Genomic DNA, 16,553 nt, shown 5'->3' with positions numbered 1-16,553 from the left:
GTGCCCGATATTGCTCCTCCTTTCGCGGAAAATAACAGAAGAAATAAAGTCAAATGCCCCGTGTCCGGTGGGAAAAAAATAAGAGATACACTCCAGACTTTCTATATGCTGCAATACAAAAATCGACGACTCATATAGCTCTAGCCATTCTACATATTTTACGTCAAGTTCACATGATGGTAGTGCAGATTATGGCACTCTTTTTATCGTGTTCCTACATATACACTCTCTATTTGTTGATCTTTCCCTTTTGATTCTCTCTCTCTCCTCATTATATCTCCCCTGCAAATGTATCTTTTTTAGGGGGAAACTCTGGACTTAGATCCATATTTAAAGCCATTGAATTTCGTGAAACTCACATATGAAACGAATTAGAATTCATATGCGGGTCAACGTGATGACCCCGACTATAATGGATCGAGTCGGAGTCTAGGCAAGTGATTTTGTTCCCTTAAGGTAAAAAATTTTCCTCTCTCTCTCTCTCTCTCTCTCTCTCTCTCTCTCTCTCTCTCTCTCTCTCTCTCTCTCTCTCTCTCTCTCTCTCTCTCTCTCTCTCTCTCTCTCTCTCTCTCTCTCTATATATATATATATATATATCTTAACTACAGAAAAGCTTCCATTGACTACGGAAAAGATTTCATTGATTTTTTTTTTGGTCAAAAGTAACATTTTATTTCATTCATTTTCTCATGATACAAGCGAGAAATATTATAGTTCAACTGCAAACCAAAATACTTCCCAAAAAACTTGATAACAATACAACCTTGAGGTAATAAGAGAAATCTTAGTTACGGGCTCAAAGAGCAGGTTTATGACTCTTTTTCACACCATAATCGTCAACCGATCACCATCACTGAGCATAACAAAAAGGTTGAACATGCATCGATTTGACATGAGCAAGCTTCTCCGATCTCCTTCAAAACTAGACTTGTTTACCAACGAAACCCGAGAAGAGCGAAACTCCGAAAACATACGCATAGAAAATCCTAAGTCTAAACAAGATCGGGAAAAAAATATTTAAAAAATGAGAGAGAAAAGCTTCTAGATCTAGGCTAAATCGGAAGAGAAAAACATCCAAATATGAAAAGCAAGAAAAAGGAAAAAGAAGATGAAAATAACTTTAAAAAAATGGTAAGGGGGTGGTGGGCTGCGGAAGAGGAGGGCGAGAGGGAGGGGGGGGAAGACAGAGGGAGAGCAGCACGACTTCTAATTTTTTGCACGTCCGGCGAAGCTTAACAAACCAGAATAGAATAATGCTAGTGATACAACGACCCCACACTTACAGTTCAAGAAATTGTCTTGTAATAAAAGGATGTGATAAATTTTTGTACCATTAGAAGTATCAGTATTTGTAGGCAGACTCGGGAGAACCACAAAAAAAAAAAAAAAAAAACCCGACAACGTGACATTGCCAACGATGACGTTGATTTTTTAATGATATCTTATTATTTTGATTTTTTATATTCTTTTTTTTTCTTTTGCCGGCCCTAAGTCCAGGAAAAAGAAAAATTAAAGAAAAGAAAAGAAAAGAAAAATAAATAAAAAAAGTCCATGTATGCGCCTATAAAATTTGGTCAAATAGACTGAATTAGCACAAATGCAAAATGTTTATGACTCAATTGGAAAAAAAAAATAGTTGAGAACTGACTTGGCACAATTACGATACGTTTAGAACTTTTTTGATAATTTTCTTGGTAGACTCTCCATTAATTTTGTATCATTTACTAATTGACGAAGTTCGAAAGAGCACCCTAAAACCCATCTCTCTTCCTTTTCTCTTTCCCTTCCTTAGCCCAAATAGAGTAGCCCTCCGACCAAAGAAGTTGGTCGTACTTGATTGACCACAACGAACATTGTTAAAATTTCCCTCATTGGCCATATTTGGCCAAGGGAACTACTTCCATGATAATCTGATAACACTGTCAGTTATTTCTGACTGTAGATCCACACACCATCGTTGGGTGTTTTGTATAAAGCATTCATTAATTAAAAAATCGTGAGGTCAGAAATAATAATAGTACTGTCAGACTATCGGGGTAGTAGCTTCCTTTGGCCAATATATGCTTGCGTGCACACCTCTTTACAAGTGAATTTGGTCATGCACGCCGATGAACTTTACTTTGATAAATGTACTGTTTCAACTTTACTAGTCAAATCATCATATACTCTCGTTTGCGGCGCATTTGCTCATGACCTACGTACATGAACCGATGAATTTCTTAGGATGAATGCGGAAGAAAAGTTGGTCAAATGTGGATTATGTGCACAGATCCACTTCTCTTTGCTTCCGTTGGTTTCTCAACAAATTTCAACCTTTAATACTTCATGTTATAACCATCACTTCACGATGGATCGGATGAATGAGAAAATGGACGGAAAAAACTGACGGTACAAAAGGATCTCATCTTGTACACATGTGGTCTTCATTTGGTATTTGCTTGAGGGTGTCCTGTGTTGTTGTGCTATCATTGCGCAATGTCCTATCCCTTACGATAGGAGTTCATGTACAAAATTGATTATGTAATAATTTTTGGGTGATGGTAAAATTAGCAGTCTGTTTTGACTCTCCAAATTTATGGTACTCTTATGTCTTTTTTTGAACTATTATGACTAATGGCATCGTGTAGGTTCATCCTATGTTGGGGAATGAATGGAAAATTCGCTTGTGAACAACAAGACTCTCGGAGCTAGAGAGCTCGATGCGTTGTCCGTAGAATAATGAGAAAATCTTCCAAACTTCTCATAAAACCCTTTCATGCTCTCTCCCTAAGAGTCTTTTTTTTTTTTTTTTGGTGAAGAATCTCTCCCTAAGAGTTCAATTACGTTTTTATTGTTATTGAACCAAACAGAAACAACTCCAAAGTTTAACCTAGGGAGACCGTCAATAGTGGTACACAGAGAAATCATACGTAAGGACGGAGAGTCCATTCTTAAAATCCAACGAGTAAGTGCTAATCTGAACATAATCCCAGGCCAATCGGAAAAGACCAGTTCCCCCCACAATAGGCATTTCTTTCACCTTCAATGACACCAAGTTCTTCCCCACAACGGTCAAACCGCTCCCGTTATACTTCCCCGCCGTGAACATGATGGTCACCGACATCAACAAGGCCACCTCGCGTTGGGATGCGAACGCCAGCATGCCTTGTACCACACCCACCTTCTTCGAGCTCATCTCGGGGCCCACGGTCAGCACGTCGTCGAAAACCCTTACTAGACCGAATGACGTGGCGGACTGATTGGTGGTCGAAGCCTGAGCTACGGTTGCTGCAGTGGCATTGGTCCCAGAGATTTTGTCATGAACGCAAACGCGGAAGCGAGAGAGCTTCTCGCGCTTGGAGGTCAGGAGTTCGGATTTCGCAGTGGGTACAGTGGAAGAAACAAGGAATGAGAAGAGAAAGAGCTTCGTTAGGGTTAAGGCCACAGCGTCGGGAACTGGGAAGGGAATGACAGACTAGGTCAGCAAGAAAGAAAAATAACAAAGCTAGTTTTGGGTGCACGAGTTGGCAATGTAGCGGCTTAATCTCGTGCATTATAGTGTCCCAAGTGTGACTCGATCAGGAGTCAAGATGAAGAAAATAAGTACGCACATTTCTAATGCGAGAAGATATAATATAGGAATAGGTTGTGAAAACGATAATATATATATAGTACTTTTAAAAAAGAAACAAAACCATTACTATAGGAATTCAGAAAAGCCAGCAAACGAGTGACCAAACGCCCATGCTTTTGCGCTTGTCAAGCATTACGACCGCAGATATGAAGGAACCGGCCATGGACGAGCAAAGAGGACGGGCGAAGTCCATGGCGACTCTGCCAGTAGTGACGGCGGAGGGAGGCATTGGTAGGGATGGCGGTGTGGACTCACGGTGGGTGCAATGGTAGACGAATGAGAAAGGAAGATGGGTGGAGATTCTTAATTGCTATAAATCAATTCCACGCCATATATATACATGTGTCAATTTCTCATTGGCTCAAAATAAAAATAAAAAATGCACACCACTTTAGCCAGTGATGTAGTACTCGCAACCACCATTTATCTTATCATTTGGATAGACTTTATTCTTTGTTTAATCTAAATCTTGCGGTGGATGAACTTTAGCTTTTTTTTAACTCGAAACTCTTGAAACTTTCATAGTACGTCGACACGCAAATTCATGTGTACCTTTGATAATTTTTAAAATTTAGATAATATTTTAAGCAATTCCTTCACGGTATCCACTATCCACCACCTGAGTGTGCTAAAATAACTCCACCAGCTTTGGATTTTGAGGTGGGCCATCTCCAATGGGGCCCACACAATTTGGTGGGTACTTTGCTTTAGAATCTGTTGTTTGACTCTGGCCGGACAATTTTATCTTTTGATTTAATCTAAGTCTTAACAAACTTTAACTTTTCTTAGCTCGAAAACTTTGAAATAGGAGTTGCTCCAAAAAAAAAAAAACTTTGAAATAGTATATAAATATTGCATATAGATTCGGCATGATTTTCTCATACATTTTTTGAAACCTAATCTAATATTTTAAATTGTGATGGGACAAAAAAAAAAGTTACTTTTTACTTTTGCCTTAAAATGAAAATAAAAAGGCAATTGGGAATTCCGTGTCATTTTTGTAAACAATCATTGTGACAATCCAGAAAAAAAAAAGTCAAGTAGGAGAAAATATAATTGGTACTTTTGTAGTGCCATGTCATTGTGATTGATTACCATTTTTTTTTTTGTCAATTATTGATTACCATTGACATTGCGACAACTAAACAGAAAAAAAAATCGAAATTAAGTCAAGGTTTAAGGTGGGTCCCACACTTTCTCTCCCACTTTTGCCCTTTTATTTTAATTTTTTTTTTGTCGTCTCCCACTTTGCCCATTACTCGATTGTTTGTTTTATTGTTTTTTAAAGACAAGTTTGTTTCTGAGCTCTTTTTGATAATCACAAGCAATAAAACAAGTTTGAATCAATAAACGGACGATCAAAGTGGAAACTCCACACAACAATCAAATTTAAATAATTTTCAATCTTAAGCCTTTTGCATTTAAGCTTTGCTCTACAGTTCTCGAGTGAACAATCCCTAGGATTTTATCACAGTGAGAAAGGTGAGAGAAAACAAGAAGGCCAAGATGGCGAAGCTTGTGTTGCGGTGAGCCCCTGACGAAAGGGAGACTGGTTTGAGGTGTGCTAAATAGGCTAATAATGTTGATATATGGTTCCGCCCGTAGACTTTTTGCTCTATTTTTTAACTATACAGAAGTTTTCATCGACTTTCTACTTGTTCACACGGTACTTAAACAAGCCAAAACAGAATTATGCAAGTTGTACACAGCGGTAGATTGATAGTTTAAGAATTCTTGTAGGGTACTCGAACATGACACATTCATGAGAAATTATGCTACATGTGCTACAGATTGTTCTTGCGATTAATGGATGTCTGCTTTATATGATACAACCAGAAAGTCAATGCCGACATAGTTGTAGTTGCACGAACTCCATGATGGGATCGAGAGCATAGACGTGCAATCAACGTATATTACATGTCGATCTTGGGATAGGACAAGTATTTTGTGGGATTAATCTGTGATCCTAGAATCATGGGTGCGCAACTTGAGTGTTCAATAGAAAGTAATGGGTAATTTATCACATTTAGATCTAACGTGGCATGAAGACTAGGTGGGAACATCCGACAAGGTAGAGCAATGTCAACGTATTAATTAGGGGTGGGCATGTTCTAAGGTAGAATCAAAAATCGGAGATCCGGACTAGTATCGGGTTCTAAGTTATGCATGCCAAGTTTCAAGTTTCAAAGATTGAGAAACAGGTTCCAACATGTAGGTTCTAGGTTCCAATCTAAAACAAGTCTGTGTGATTTGTTGTTATATGTCTTCGTGAAATTTACAATATTCCATGATATTTGATTATGAACGTGTAATCCGCAACCAATAGTATGAGCTTTTATTTTCGGCGATATTTATGATTGAGACTTTTACTTTGTTAATATCTCATATTCTTCATGTGTCTAGATATGTGTGTGTTCAGCAAATTGTAGTAGTAAATGGTGGTTATCAAAGGTCAAGATTCATTGCAATCATTCAATTGAAAATACACATGGAACCTAGGTAGTCTCTGCAACCCGTGACAAGTTAGGTTCTATGTTTCAGGGTATGAAGGGTAAGTTTCAGATTCAAAATTTGAAGAACCTATTCCGATGGGTAGGTTTAAGATGAACCGGGACAGACCTCATCCCTAGTAGGGCTAATGACACAAAAAGTCCAACTTGGGCCAATGTACAATTTAGTCCATGAATTTTAAATTTGTTCAATGTGGTCCCTGAACTTTTGATACATGTCTAATTTAGTTTTTGGACTCTATGAAAATGTTCAATGTAATCCTTGAATTAGAATTAATAGAACGACAACATTGAATATTTTCATACAGTTCAATGACTAAATTAAACATGTACCAAAAGTCTGGGAACTACGTTGAACAAGTCAAAAGTTCGTGGACGATATTATACATTAAGCTAAAGCTCATGAAACGTATTGAACACATTTAAAGCTCAGGATAACATTGCATTTTAAACTAAAGTTGATAGACTATATTGGGCAAAAGGTGATTGGTTTGGGGGACTTTGATGAGGTCTGTGAAAGGCATAAGAAAGTTGAATACCAGTGCATAATTAACATATAAAAAAAATTCACATTTAGAGATCGAAGGGATTGGTGGGGCCGTTGCTCCCTGGCTGTTTGGTGTTCATGAATTATATTAGAATTAAATTTAGTGTCCTATAGTTGAGAAGTTGATGGAACTAACACCATGCATATTCCTGCTCGAACTTGTGCGAGTCCAGAATCTCTTGACATCTCCTTTGGGCATTTGCACTGGGTACCATCACCATGCATATCCCTGCATGTTTATACCCGTCGATCATCATGATGGGACTGCGTAGCAAAAATCCAATACCTTTGTATGGAGAGATTATAACAAAGGAGCTTAGGTCCGAGCCCGTTAACATATCCAATCAAATCAACATTCACTCAAAAGCTTAAGCTAATGAGTTATAAGACAACATGGGTGTATTAACAGCTCTACACAACTTCAATTCTCCGATGTGGGATTTCTTTAACACAACTCATTCACACGTGCATCCACTAACACATCAAGTGCAAGTGAATAGTACGAAACGTTCCGGTGGATATCTTTGCTTCGGAACAAAACAATTAAAATTTGAATAAAGATAAAAAAAAAATTGTCTCCGAACTTTGCATCGTCATGGACTCAATTGTGCTTTCGGAATTAATGACGTTTTAGGATTAGAAGTGTCGGGAATAAAAACCTGAGAGGAGGAGGACAAGGGCAACAATACGAGGGAAAGCGAGGGACTCCATCTGAGTGAGAATATGATGTTCTTTCAAGGGCTATCTCGAACAAAAAAGAACTCGCATGGAGAGAGGAAGTTGTGATGTGATCGACATTTGAATTTCTGATGCTTGGTATGATTTTATAGGCCTTAGAAGGGTTTGTGAATTGGAATGTATGGAATATTGCATCGAGAGATAATGGAATTTTAGGGAAAGTAATCTGATGTCCCCATGTTTGTAGGAACTTGGCATTCTGGTTTGCATTTGAGAAAACGTCTGATGACTAAAATTGGTCTAATAGTTAATAGCAACCAAGATATATGCCAAATAAAGAAATAAATCAAGCATTTCTTCCAGAATAACAAATTCCTGCAATACACTCTTATTGACCACAACAATATTACATAAGTGAGAAACCACCTTCTAGATTGGCATTGCCTATGATCTTGAAATATATTTTTCGGAGAAAATTACCAAAAAATTTGAATTTTTAATTTTTTTTCTTTTTTCAATTTTTTCTTGTTTGCTTCCTCTACCGGTTGCCAACAAGCTCAAGCCTTGCTAGCCATGAGTGAGGTGCTAGCGAGGCCCGTTCCTTACTTATAGCCGGTTGTCAGCGACCGATAGTAGAAGAAAGAAAAGGAAAAGAAATTCAAAATTAAAAGTTATTTAGAATTTTGATTTTTTTAATTTAATTAAAAAGAAAAGGGAGGTGAAGGAGTGCAAAAAGGAAAGATGAGGGAAAATAATTTCCTCTCTTCAAAAGAGAAAATCATTTTCCCCACTTTTGAAGATATTTTTTCCTTTAGTGGAAAATGTTTTCCTTGACTAGTTTATTCGATGTGAACCAAATGCTGAAAAAATTCGGAAAATACTTGTTTGGAAGTTATTTTTCATGGAACAAATGAAGTCAAGGAATGTATTCTTATTACTACATTTTCAAAAAAAAAATTTGGCAATCTCGTTTGCAATTAGAAAACGTCGAATGACTAAAATTGGTCTAACCGTTAATAGCTTGGTTTAGGATATAGTTGTTGACCCAATATATCTATTCTAAACCAAAATTCAAGCCACCCAGAAATATAACAAAAAGAAGAAGAAATAAATCAAGCATTTCTTCTAGAATAACAGCTTTTTGCAATACGTTCCAATTTACCACGATAATGTAACATAAGTGAGAAACCTTCTAGTTTGGCATTGCCTATGAAGTCAATCATTTTTATGAGTGAGCGTTATGGGTGGGTTTGGTTCGGCTTTGCAAATTGGCTTTGAAGGAATACAAATACCTTTAATCTAAGGGACTTTGAAAAATGTAAAATATTGTCCGTTTGAAAAACAATTTTGGCCTAACTAATGTTTGGCAAGAAAAATTTACAAATGAGCTTTTTTACAATATTTCTTTTTAAATAAAATATAATTAAAAATCAAAAAAGGAAAAATCAAATCTAGGGCAAAGTCAGCAGTTACCAACCCTATAAGATAGGGAATACTTTTTATTCTCTTTTCATACAGTCAGCAGTTAAAGCAAAAATAAAATAGTGGGAGAGACCAAAATGTGATCTCTCCTTGAATAGTTAGATACTGATAACGTTAGAAATTGGTTGCCAACTTAACTATGATATACTTTAATAGCATGACAGGGGCTCGAGTTGTTAGTCATAATTGTTTCACGGGTGCGTTTTTTTTTTTTTTTTGGTGTGTGTTTGTTTTGTTTGTTGTGTTGGGCGGGTGGGTGGGTGTTGTGTTTCACGGATACTTTAGAAAACGCCAAAATGGTGCTACTACTTTGTTTTTATTTTTGAGAAATACTTTCCTAACAATACTGTCAGGAACGGTACAATCTCAACCATAAATTTACATATTATTATCGTGTGCTTTGTAAAAAATATTCATTGATTAGGGGATTGTGAGGTAAAAAATATCCGACAATACTGTCAGATTATTAGGCTAACAGCTTTCTTTCTCTTTTATATGAATCTATACTAAAGTTACGACGGTCTAGTAAAACCAATTTACCTTGAATGCATTTCTCAGGTTGGGGAGAACCGGGCGGCAATTCCTCAAGAACTAATCCATTCCAAGATCAATTTTTTCCCGTTGACTTTCGAATTGGAACTGGAAAATCGCAGCCCTCGTTTGCTTTCTTCTCCTCTGTTCTCTCGGTGCACTCACTCATGCGGGATTTGAAGGGCAAAAAAAAAAAGAACAGATATTGGGTATATTGACCAATTTTTTCTTAGCAGAAGTATTTTTGCATTATGGAGGTAAAGTCGTGCATCGCGTAGACATCATCGATTTCCAGATTATGTTATTCACTTTTCCGATCGAGCACAATGTAAAATCCGTTCCATAAGCAACAGATCGTGCACTATCTAGTTTCGAACAGGACACACCCTAGATGGAAACCGTATACTATTCACTCCCATGGACAGACATATAACTTCCTTTATTATCGCGTTGCTCGTTCTCGGGCGTGCATCATCATCAGTAATGTGACGCGTAAACATCGTACTTCACAATGGCATTATTCGTCGTCGGGTTGTAAGTGTAAGTTCTTAGCTGGATATATCCGCGAGCGAACCTGAAAACGCCGGTCCCGCCAACGATGGTCAGCTCCCTCGGATTTTTCAGGATCGGGTTCCGCCCCAACACGCTCAACGTGCTCCCGTTGTACGATCCTTCTGAGAAAACCAAGTTCATGGTTATGGTGAGGGCGATCTCGCTCTGCGATGAGGACGCATACATTCCCTGAGCTCTCCCGACGAGGTTCGAGTTCAGGGTCTGGGCTCACGGTCAGCGGGTCGTCAATGACCGCGATGAGGCCGAAAAACGTGGATGACGTGTTTGTGATCGCCGCTTGGGCGACGGGCACAGCAGTAGGGTGTTGCCCGGTGACTGTGTCGTGGAGATAGAAGCGAAGATGAGTCATCTTCTCCGGTTTGAGCCGAAACTGATCTTGAGCAGATAGTTGTCGAGCGAACAGTGCCTCAGATTTGATCGCAGTGAGGAAGGTGAGGGAAAGGAAGAAGGCCAAGATGGTGAAACCTGCATTGAAGTTTGCCATTAGAGAGAGAAAGAGAGGTTTGATGCGTGTTGAAGAGGCTGCTAACGTTGTTATATGGTTCCACCGGAGACTTCTGCTCCATTTTTATTTTTAATAACTATAGAGAAGCTTTCTTCGAAATCCTAATTTTTTTTGGCGCAGAGCTTAAAAGTCCAAGATAGAATCAATGTTAGTTGTGCAGTAGCTGTACACTAATAGTTTAAGAAGTTGTTTATGTTATAAAACGATAGTGATGAATTCTTTGAGCTGCATGAGCTTTAAATTATTCTTGTATTTTATGCATTAATTCTTTTATATCGCTAGCATTATAAATAAAGCAAAGGTACATAAATAATCTTGAGTATAAGATTAATCAACACCTACTACTGCCAACTTGAATGGCTCCCTCTCACGGCGGCAACATCACCGCTCATAAGTATATTGAATTGCAATGCCAATGCGAGCTCGGTCACATCTTTTTTTTAAGTATTAAGTTTTTTTCAAATAATTTTTCACGAAATAACTTCATCAAATTTGGCTAAAGAAATGATTGAGTCTAGCTTTAATTGGTTTTCTTAGTAACTGGATGATTTTGAACGACTAATACAAATATGCCACATCACTTTGTAAACCAACAGAATATAGATGGCGAATTTATTTTTGCATTTGGAAATTGTTGGTTTGGTATAAATAGCCTTTTGCTCCTCGGCTTATGAGGTATTAACAACCATTTCTAACTATTGCTCCCCATTCAATGGCAGGTTCTTACGCGTTACTCACCTGTCCGCCACTAAAAACACTGTTTCCCCTCATATTGGCAGGTGTTAAGCATGCCAAAAGCATTTATCTTGAGTCAAAATCTAACTTCAAGGGTTGAAACTTAAACGGAATGAATTTTTTGTCAAAAAGATGTAGATTTTTTTTTGTCAATTCTTATTTGAGTTACTAACAAATGTTTATTTTATTTTTTCAATTTGCCAAATTTTCTTATGATTTTTAAATTTATTTTTATCTTTAATTTACAGGAAATTGACCTTTCCTGCATTTCCCGGCATTTGCTTTCATGTTCTAGAAAAGAACCTTCTCACAACTTTTGTCAATTCAATTCGATTCATCACACGTTGAAGGATCTTTTGCTTTTTTTGGCGAACAAAAAATGGAAGATAAGGGCGACAGCTTGGCCCTTAATCCGGGACAAAGGATCCTCGTCCAGATATACTTGGCTCTCAATAAGGGGGATAACTAAGCTTTTCTATAATCTTATTTGAAGAAGGAAGAATAGATCGTCCAAATAAGGTCGAGAAAGCACTGATCCGGGAGTAATGCAAAACGTAGAAGTGGTGCTCCAACGCGATCCGGCCATCTCCCTCACCTCGAGCATCAAACTGTTCCTTTCGAGCATACTTAAAGTAATATCTTTTGTTGATATGCACATATGAGTTATGTTTTTTTGGGTAAAGCACATGTGAGTTGTGTTGAAATGTCCAAACATAAAAAAAATCTATGAGGCATGGAGCAATTAATATATATTAGTTGACTTATAACTAATTGACTTAAACTTTTGAATGAAAGTGAGTACAATATTTGAATTTGGGCGATCTCCTTAGGTGATGGTATCGGGCATCTAGTATCAGAGTTGGTAGTAGATTCGTGGCCCTCAATTTGTTCCGATGTATAGTGAATATCTCAAAGAAGGAATCTCATTAACGAAATAGCTTTCGGCTAGCCTAATCTTTCGAGTGGATGTGAATTCAAATGAAATTATTGGTAGACTTGAACTTGGGCTATCTCCACCCCAAGTGAAGGTTTTGGGCCTAGCCGATGAGCTTCAATCCCACATTTGGGCCCAGCTTCAAAGCTTGGGAAGTCTAGAGATTATCTACAATGATGTAAGACTGCGTATAAACTATTACAAAATTAACACAATACTAATCATCTGGATTTCATGATCCGGTAAAAGAAACAAGTTCATCGATCTCGTGAGATGCACATGCACATGAAATTGATGTAATGAGTAGTGGAATCCAGGCCATGAAACTTATGATTGGAAGAGAAGTAAAAACTTTTCCAGCAAGAATGGAAATTTATTCAAGATATGATTGGAAGTTTTCTAGATTTCAACTATGAACATGACCAATCCTTCCCACGGCCTCGTGGAAATAAAGTGTTTCAGCTAGCAGGGACAAAATAAAACTTCTTTTATTGTCATCACGCGTGCATGGTGGTGCTTCTTGGTCAATAATGTTGCAAGTACACATCGTACTTCAAAACAGCATTCTTCGTCTTCGCATCATAGGAGTAAGTGCTCACTTGAATGTAACCGCGAACCAGTTGGAAAACGCCGGTTCCTCCGACGACCGTAAGCTCCCTCAGCCGAGCGAGATTCCGGCTTTGCCCTAGCACGCTCAAGGTGCTCCTGTTGTCTTCCCCTTTGGTGAAAGCCAAGTTGATCGTCGCTGTGAGGCTGAGGTCTGGTAGCGACAACACATACACACCGTGGGCCCTCCCAACAAGCCTTGAGCTTGGATCGGGGCTCATGGTCAGTGGGTCATCGAAGACCACGACAGCAATGAAGGAGCTCTGCGACTGGTTAGTCGATGCGGCCTGGGGGACGATTGCAACCGTCGGGTGTTGCGCGGTGAGGATGTCGTGGAGATAAAGGCTAAGATGGGTCAGCTTCTTGAGTGATGGCGATAATTTCCGGACAAATAAGGTCTCCGATTTTGCAGTGATTAAGATGTTGAAGAAGCAGAAGAATTGAAAGAGGTTGAAGAAGATTATGTCGGAGTGAGCCATGGCGTGCGGGAGATGGGTTGGAGTTGAGAAATGACTCCTAAGAGACGAGCTAACGTTGTTGATATGGGGGAAGACTTTGTATTATTGGTAATACTATAAGCTTCATTTGACTATCAAACCAATAGTTGTAATATGTATGATTTGCAAGTTACATTCGAAAGCTCCATCCGAGGAAAGTCAAATATGGAACTTAATTATCCTAATTTGTCATAACAGGATGAGTTGAATAAAGGTAAAATGTTGTTTGCAAGCATAGACCCAATTATCGTATAGATAACTCAATTATTGTGTACCCTAATTACCCAAGCAATATTTGACATTAGGCAAAAAGAACAAAGAAAAATGATTATATAACTGTCATTAATTCATTATGAGATGAACCGCTTGTTCAAAAAAAAAATATTGGGTACATTTTTTTTTACCACGTTGGCTGTGCATAAGTCCACTCATTGATCGCCATGTGGACATAATGGGCCCACTTTTCAGATCTTTTCTTTCTCCTCCGTTACCCCCCTTTCTCTTTCTCCCTCTGGCCTCTCCTTCACTTGCACGGGAGCTGTCATCTGCCCTCTCCCACACCTGAACCCACTGACAGAGTCGCTAGCGTTGACCGAACCAACTTGATCTGGCCAAATGACGCCGACGACAGCCATGGATGAGTCGTGAGCCGCTCATCCAGAGCCATGAACCAGTCGTCCATGGCCGACCGCAAGCATCGTCCATAGCTGCCCACCGCCACCACCATCTTCATCAACCTAGAAAAATGCTTCAAATCTTTCGGCACTTAAAAAATTAATAACAAATAATTAAAAATTGGTGTGGGGTCCATTCCTTTAGAATTTGTGGCTTACAGCAAATCCCCCAAAAATTGTTATGCTAACAAAGTCTAAAAACAAAATGTTAAGATTAATCAAATTTTTGTTCTTTCCCAAAATGTGACAGGTGCTTTGCTCCGAAATTTAGTTGTCAAGAGATACAAATTCAATGCGGAGTTGTGTGTACAATTAGCAAGTGTAAAATAATAATAAACGGACGCTAAAAATGAATAATTATAGCATGCACCCTCCAAAAAACGTCTATAATCTTCGGGATGAACCTTACCAATGATCCCTTCACAATTAATGAACTTGTGGGAACAACATTCCCTCCTCTTATTTTACGCAAATTGAATACTTTGTCGCAAATACCTGTTAAAATTTAAAGTAACATGAGAAGGAACATGGAGAATTAGTTAGTTTGTATGCATCGGTAATAAATTATTTAACTGAACCATTCATAAGTTCTTTTCATGCCGGTAGATATTTGCAAGAGTAAGATATTATTGTAGCCACCATAAATTGCATTATACCCTCGTCACCTCCCGGCCGCACCTCCGTTGCTCAACCCGCCATCTTCAGCTAGTCAACTGTCGGGCTCAAGCTCTTCCTCATCGAAGGGTGGCAGCAGCAGGGCAAAAGAAATGAAGGGGATGCACACGACGGCGATGTACGTAGAGAGAGTAAGAAGGGTTCCCATGACGGTTCGGGACAAGCCCGACCAAATCAGAGGGAGAAGACAGGCGTCTCGGCGGAGGTTCGCGGGGGTGGTGACAGCAATGTTGTGCCGGCCAGAGAGAGAAAGGCGAAGAAGTTCACTACTCTAAAACGCATCCGTCTTTCCAACCAAAAAAAAAAAAAACGCATCCGTCCATACAGTTGTAACCAAAAAAAAAAAAAAAAAAATAGAATTATAATTCCATGAAATTTTCTTACTAATCTAGAATGAAAATTCATTTGTTAGAAGTCCAATTAACAACTCAAATTGTTAGGTGAGGGAGCCTCCATCTGTAATCTGTATAAGGTCTTTGAAGTCCCATAAGTAAAAACCGGAAAAGGCACGTAGCCGAATAAATTTTCAGTACAGTAAAACTCAAAACTCGCAACAGCAGTCCGATTTTGTCTAGGTGCTGATGCACTCCATGTAAGCGCCATTCGTTTGGGAATTCGTACCCGAACGCAAAAGGAAAGCGAACCGTGCTCCGAGCCCGGAACCATCCCATCTCTCGAATCCACAGTCACCCCGAAATCGAGGAGTAAGGCACAAGGGAAAAATCTGCCCTCAAGTGGAGGGGGACGATATAGCAGACGACCTTATGGACTTATTATCAAAGTCGCGACCTCTATACCCTCGACACACGATTGCCAAATCTATTAGAACAGTTTTTGGGTGACTGTAAGATTAACAGTCTATTTTGAGCTACAAAAAACTAAATAATAAATAATTATTATGAGATTCATTCTTTTAAGAATTTGTGCCTTACAACATTTTATTTTCGTAGTCACTCAAAGACTATTACGTTAGCAAAGTCCTTCATGTGGGCTCCAAATTTATGGCACTCTTATGTCATTTTTTGAACTGTGATGACTAGTGGCATCGCGTAGGCTCATCCCATGTTGGAGAATGAATGGAGAATTCGCTCCCTAACAACAAGACTCTCGGAGCTAGAGAGCTCGATGGATTGTCCGCAGAATAATAAGACTCTTCCAAACTTCTCATAGAACTCTTTCATGCTCTCTCCCTAAGAGTTCAATTACGTTTTTATTGTTATTGAACCAAACAGAAACAACTCCGAAGTTCAACCTGGGGAGACCGTCAATAGTGGTACACAGAGAAATCATACGTAAGGACGAAGAGTTCATTCTTAAAATCCGACGAGTAAGTGCTGATCTGAACATAACCCGGGCCAATCGGAAAAGACCAGTTCCTCCCACAATAGGCATTTCTTTCACCTTCAATGACAGTAAGTTCCTCCCCACAACGGTCAAACCGCTCCCGTTATACTTCCCCGCCGTGAACATGACGTTCACCGACATCAACAAGGTTACCTCACTTTGGGATGCGAACGCCAGCATGCCTTGTACCACACCCACCTTCTTCGAGCTCATCTCGGGGCCCACGGTCAGCACGTTGTCGAAAACCCTTACTAGACCGAATGACGTGGCGGACTGATTGGTGGTCGAAGCCTGAGCTAAGGTTGCGGCAGTGGCATTGGTCCCAGAGATTTTGTCATGCACGTAAACAGGGAAGCGAGAGAGCTTCTCGCGCTTGGACGATAGGAGTTCGGATTTCGCGGTGAGTACAGTGGAAGAAACAAGGACTGAGAAGAGAAAGAGCTTCGTTAGGGTTAAGGCCATTGCGTCCGGAACTGGGAAGGGAATGACAGACTAGGTCAGCAAGGAAGAAAAATGACAAAGCTAGTTTTGGGTGCACGAGTTGGCAATGTAGCGGCTTAATCTCGTGCATTATATAGTGTCCCAAGTGTGACTCAATCAGGAGTCAAGATGCAGAAAATAAGTACGCACATTTCTAATGCGAGAAGAT

At 39.2% G+C, this 16,553-nt stretch overlaps 2 protein-coding genes and 2 pseudogenes across 2 annotated transcripts; all 4 read right to left on the bottom strand.

Moving 5' to 3' along the window:
• Window positions 1–2,881: 2,881 nt before the first annotated feature.
• LOC115726442 (dirigent protein 22-like) lies at window positions 2,882–3,842 on the bottom strand. Its single transcript, XM_030656303.1, has 2 exons — window positions 3,708–3,842; window positions 2,882–3,454 (listed from the first exon to the last, which is right to left on the bottom strand). Exons 1-2 carry the CDS (start codon window positions 3,840–3,842, stop codon window positions 2,882–2,884), a joined length of 708 nt encoding a protein of 235 aa, XP_030512163.1.
• A 5,996-nt stretch (window positions 3,843–9,838) lies between these two features.
• On the bottom strand, window positions 9,839–10,418 carry LOC115726429 (annotated as a pseudogene).
• Window positions 10,419–12,632: 2,214 nt separating this feature from the next.
• Window positions 12,633–13,193, bottom strand: LOC115731364 (dirigent protein 2-like). Its single transcript, XM_030662022.1, has one exon. It carries the CDS (start codon window positions 13,191–13,193, stop codon window positions 12,633–12,635), a length of 561 nt encoding a protein of 186 aa, XP_030517882.1.
• Window positions 13,194–15,824: 2,631 nt separating this feature from the next.
• Window positions 15,825–16,366, bottom strand: LOC115731366 (annotated as a pseudogene).
• Between the last annotated feature and the right edge of the window lie 187 nt (window positions 16,367–16,553).

Source organism: Rhodamnia argentea, chromosome 10, assembly GCF_020921035.1.
Source record: "Rhodamnia argentea isolate NSW1041297 chromosome 10, ASM2092103v1, whole genome shotgun sequence".
NCBI classification, from domain to species: Eukaryota; Viridiplantae; Streptophyta; class Magnoliopsida; order Myrtales; family Myrtaceae; genus Rhodamnia; species Rhodamnia argentea.
This window is presented reverse-complemented; position numbering and strand designations above follow the sequence as displayed.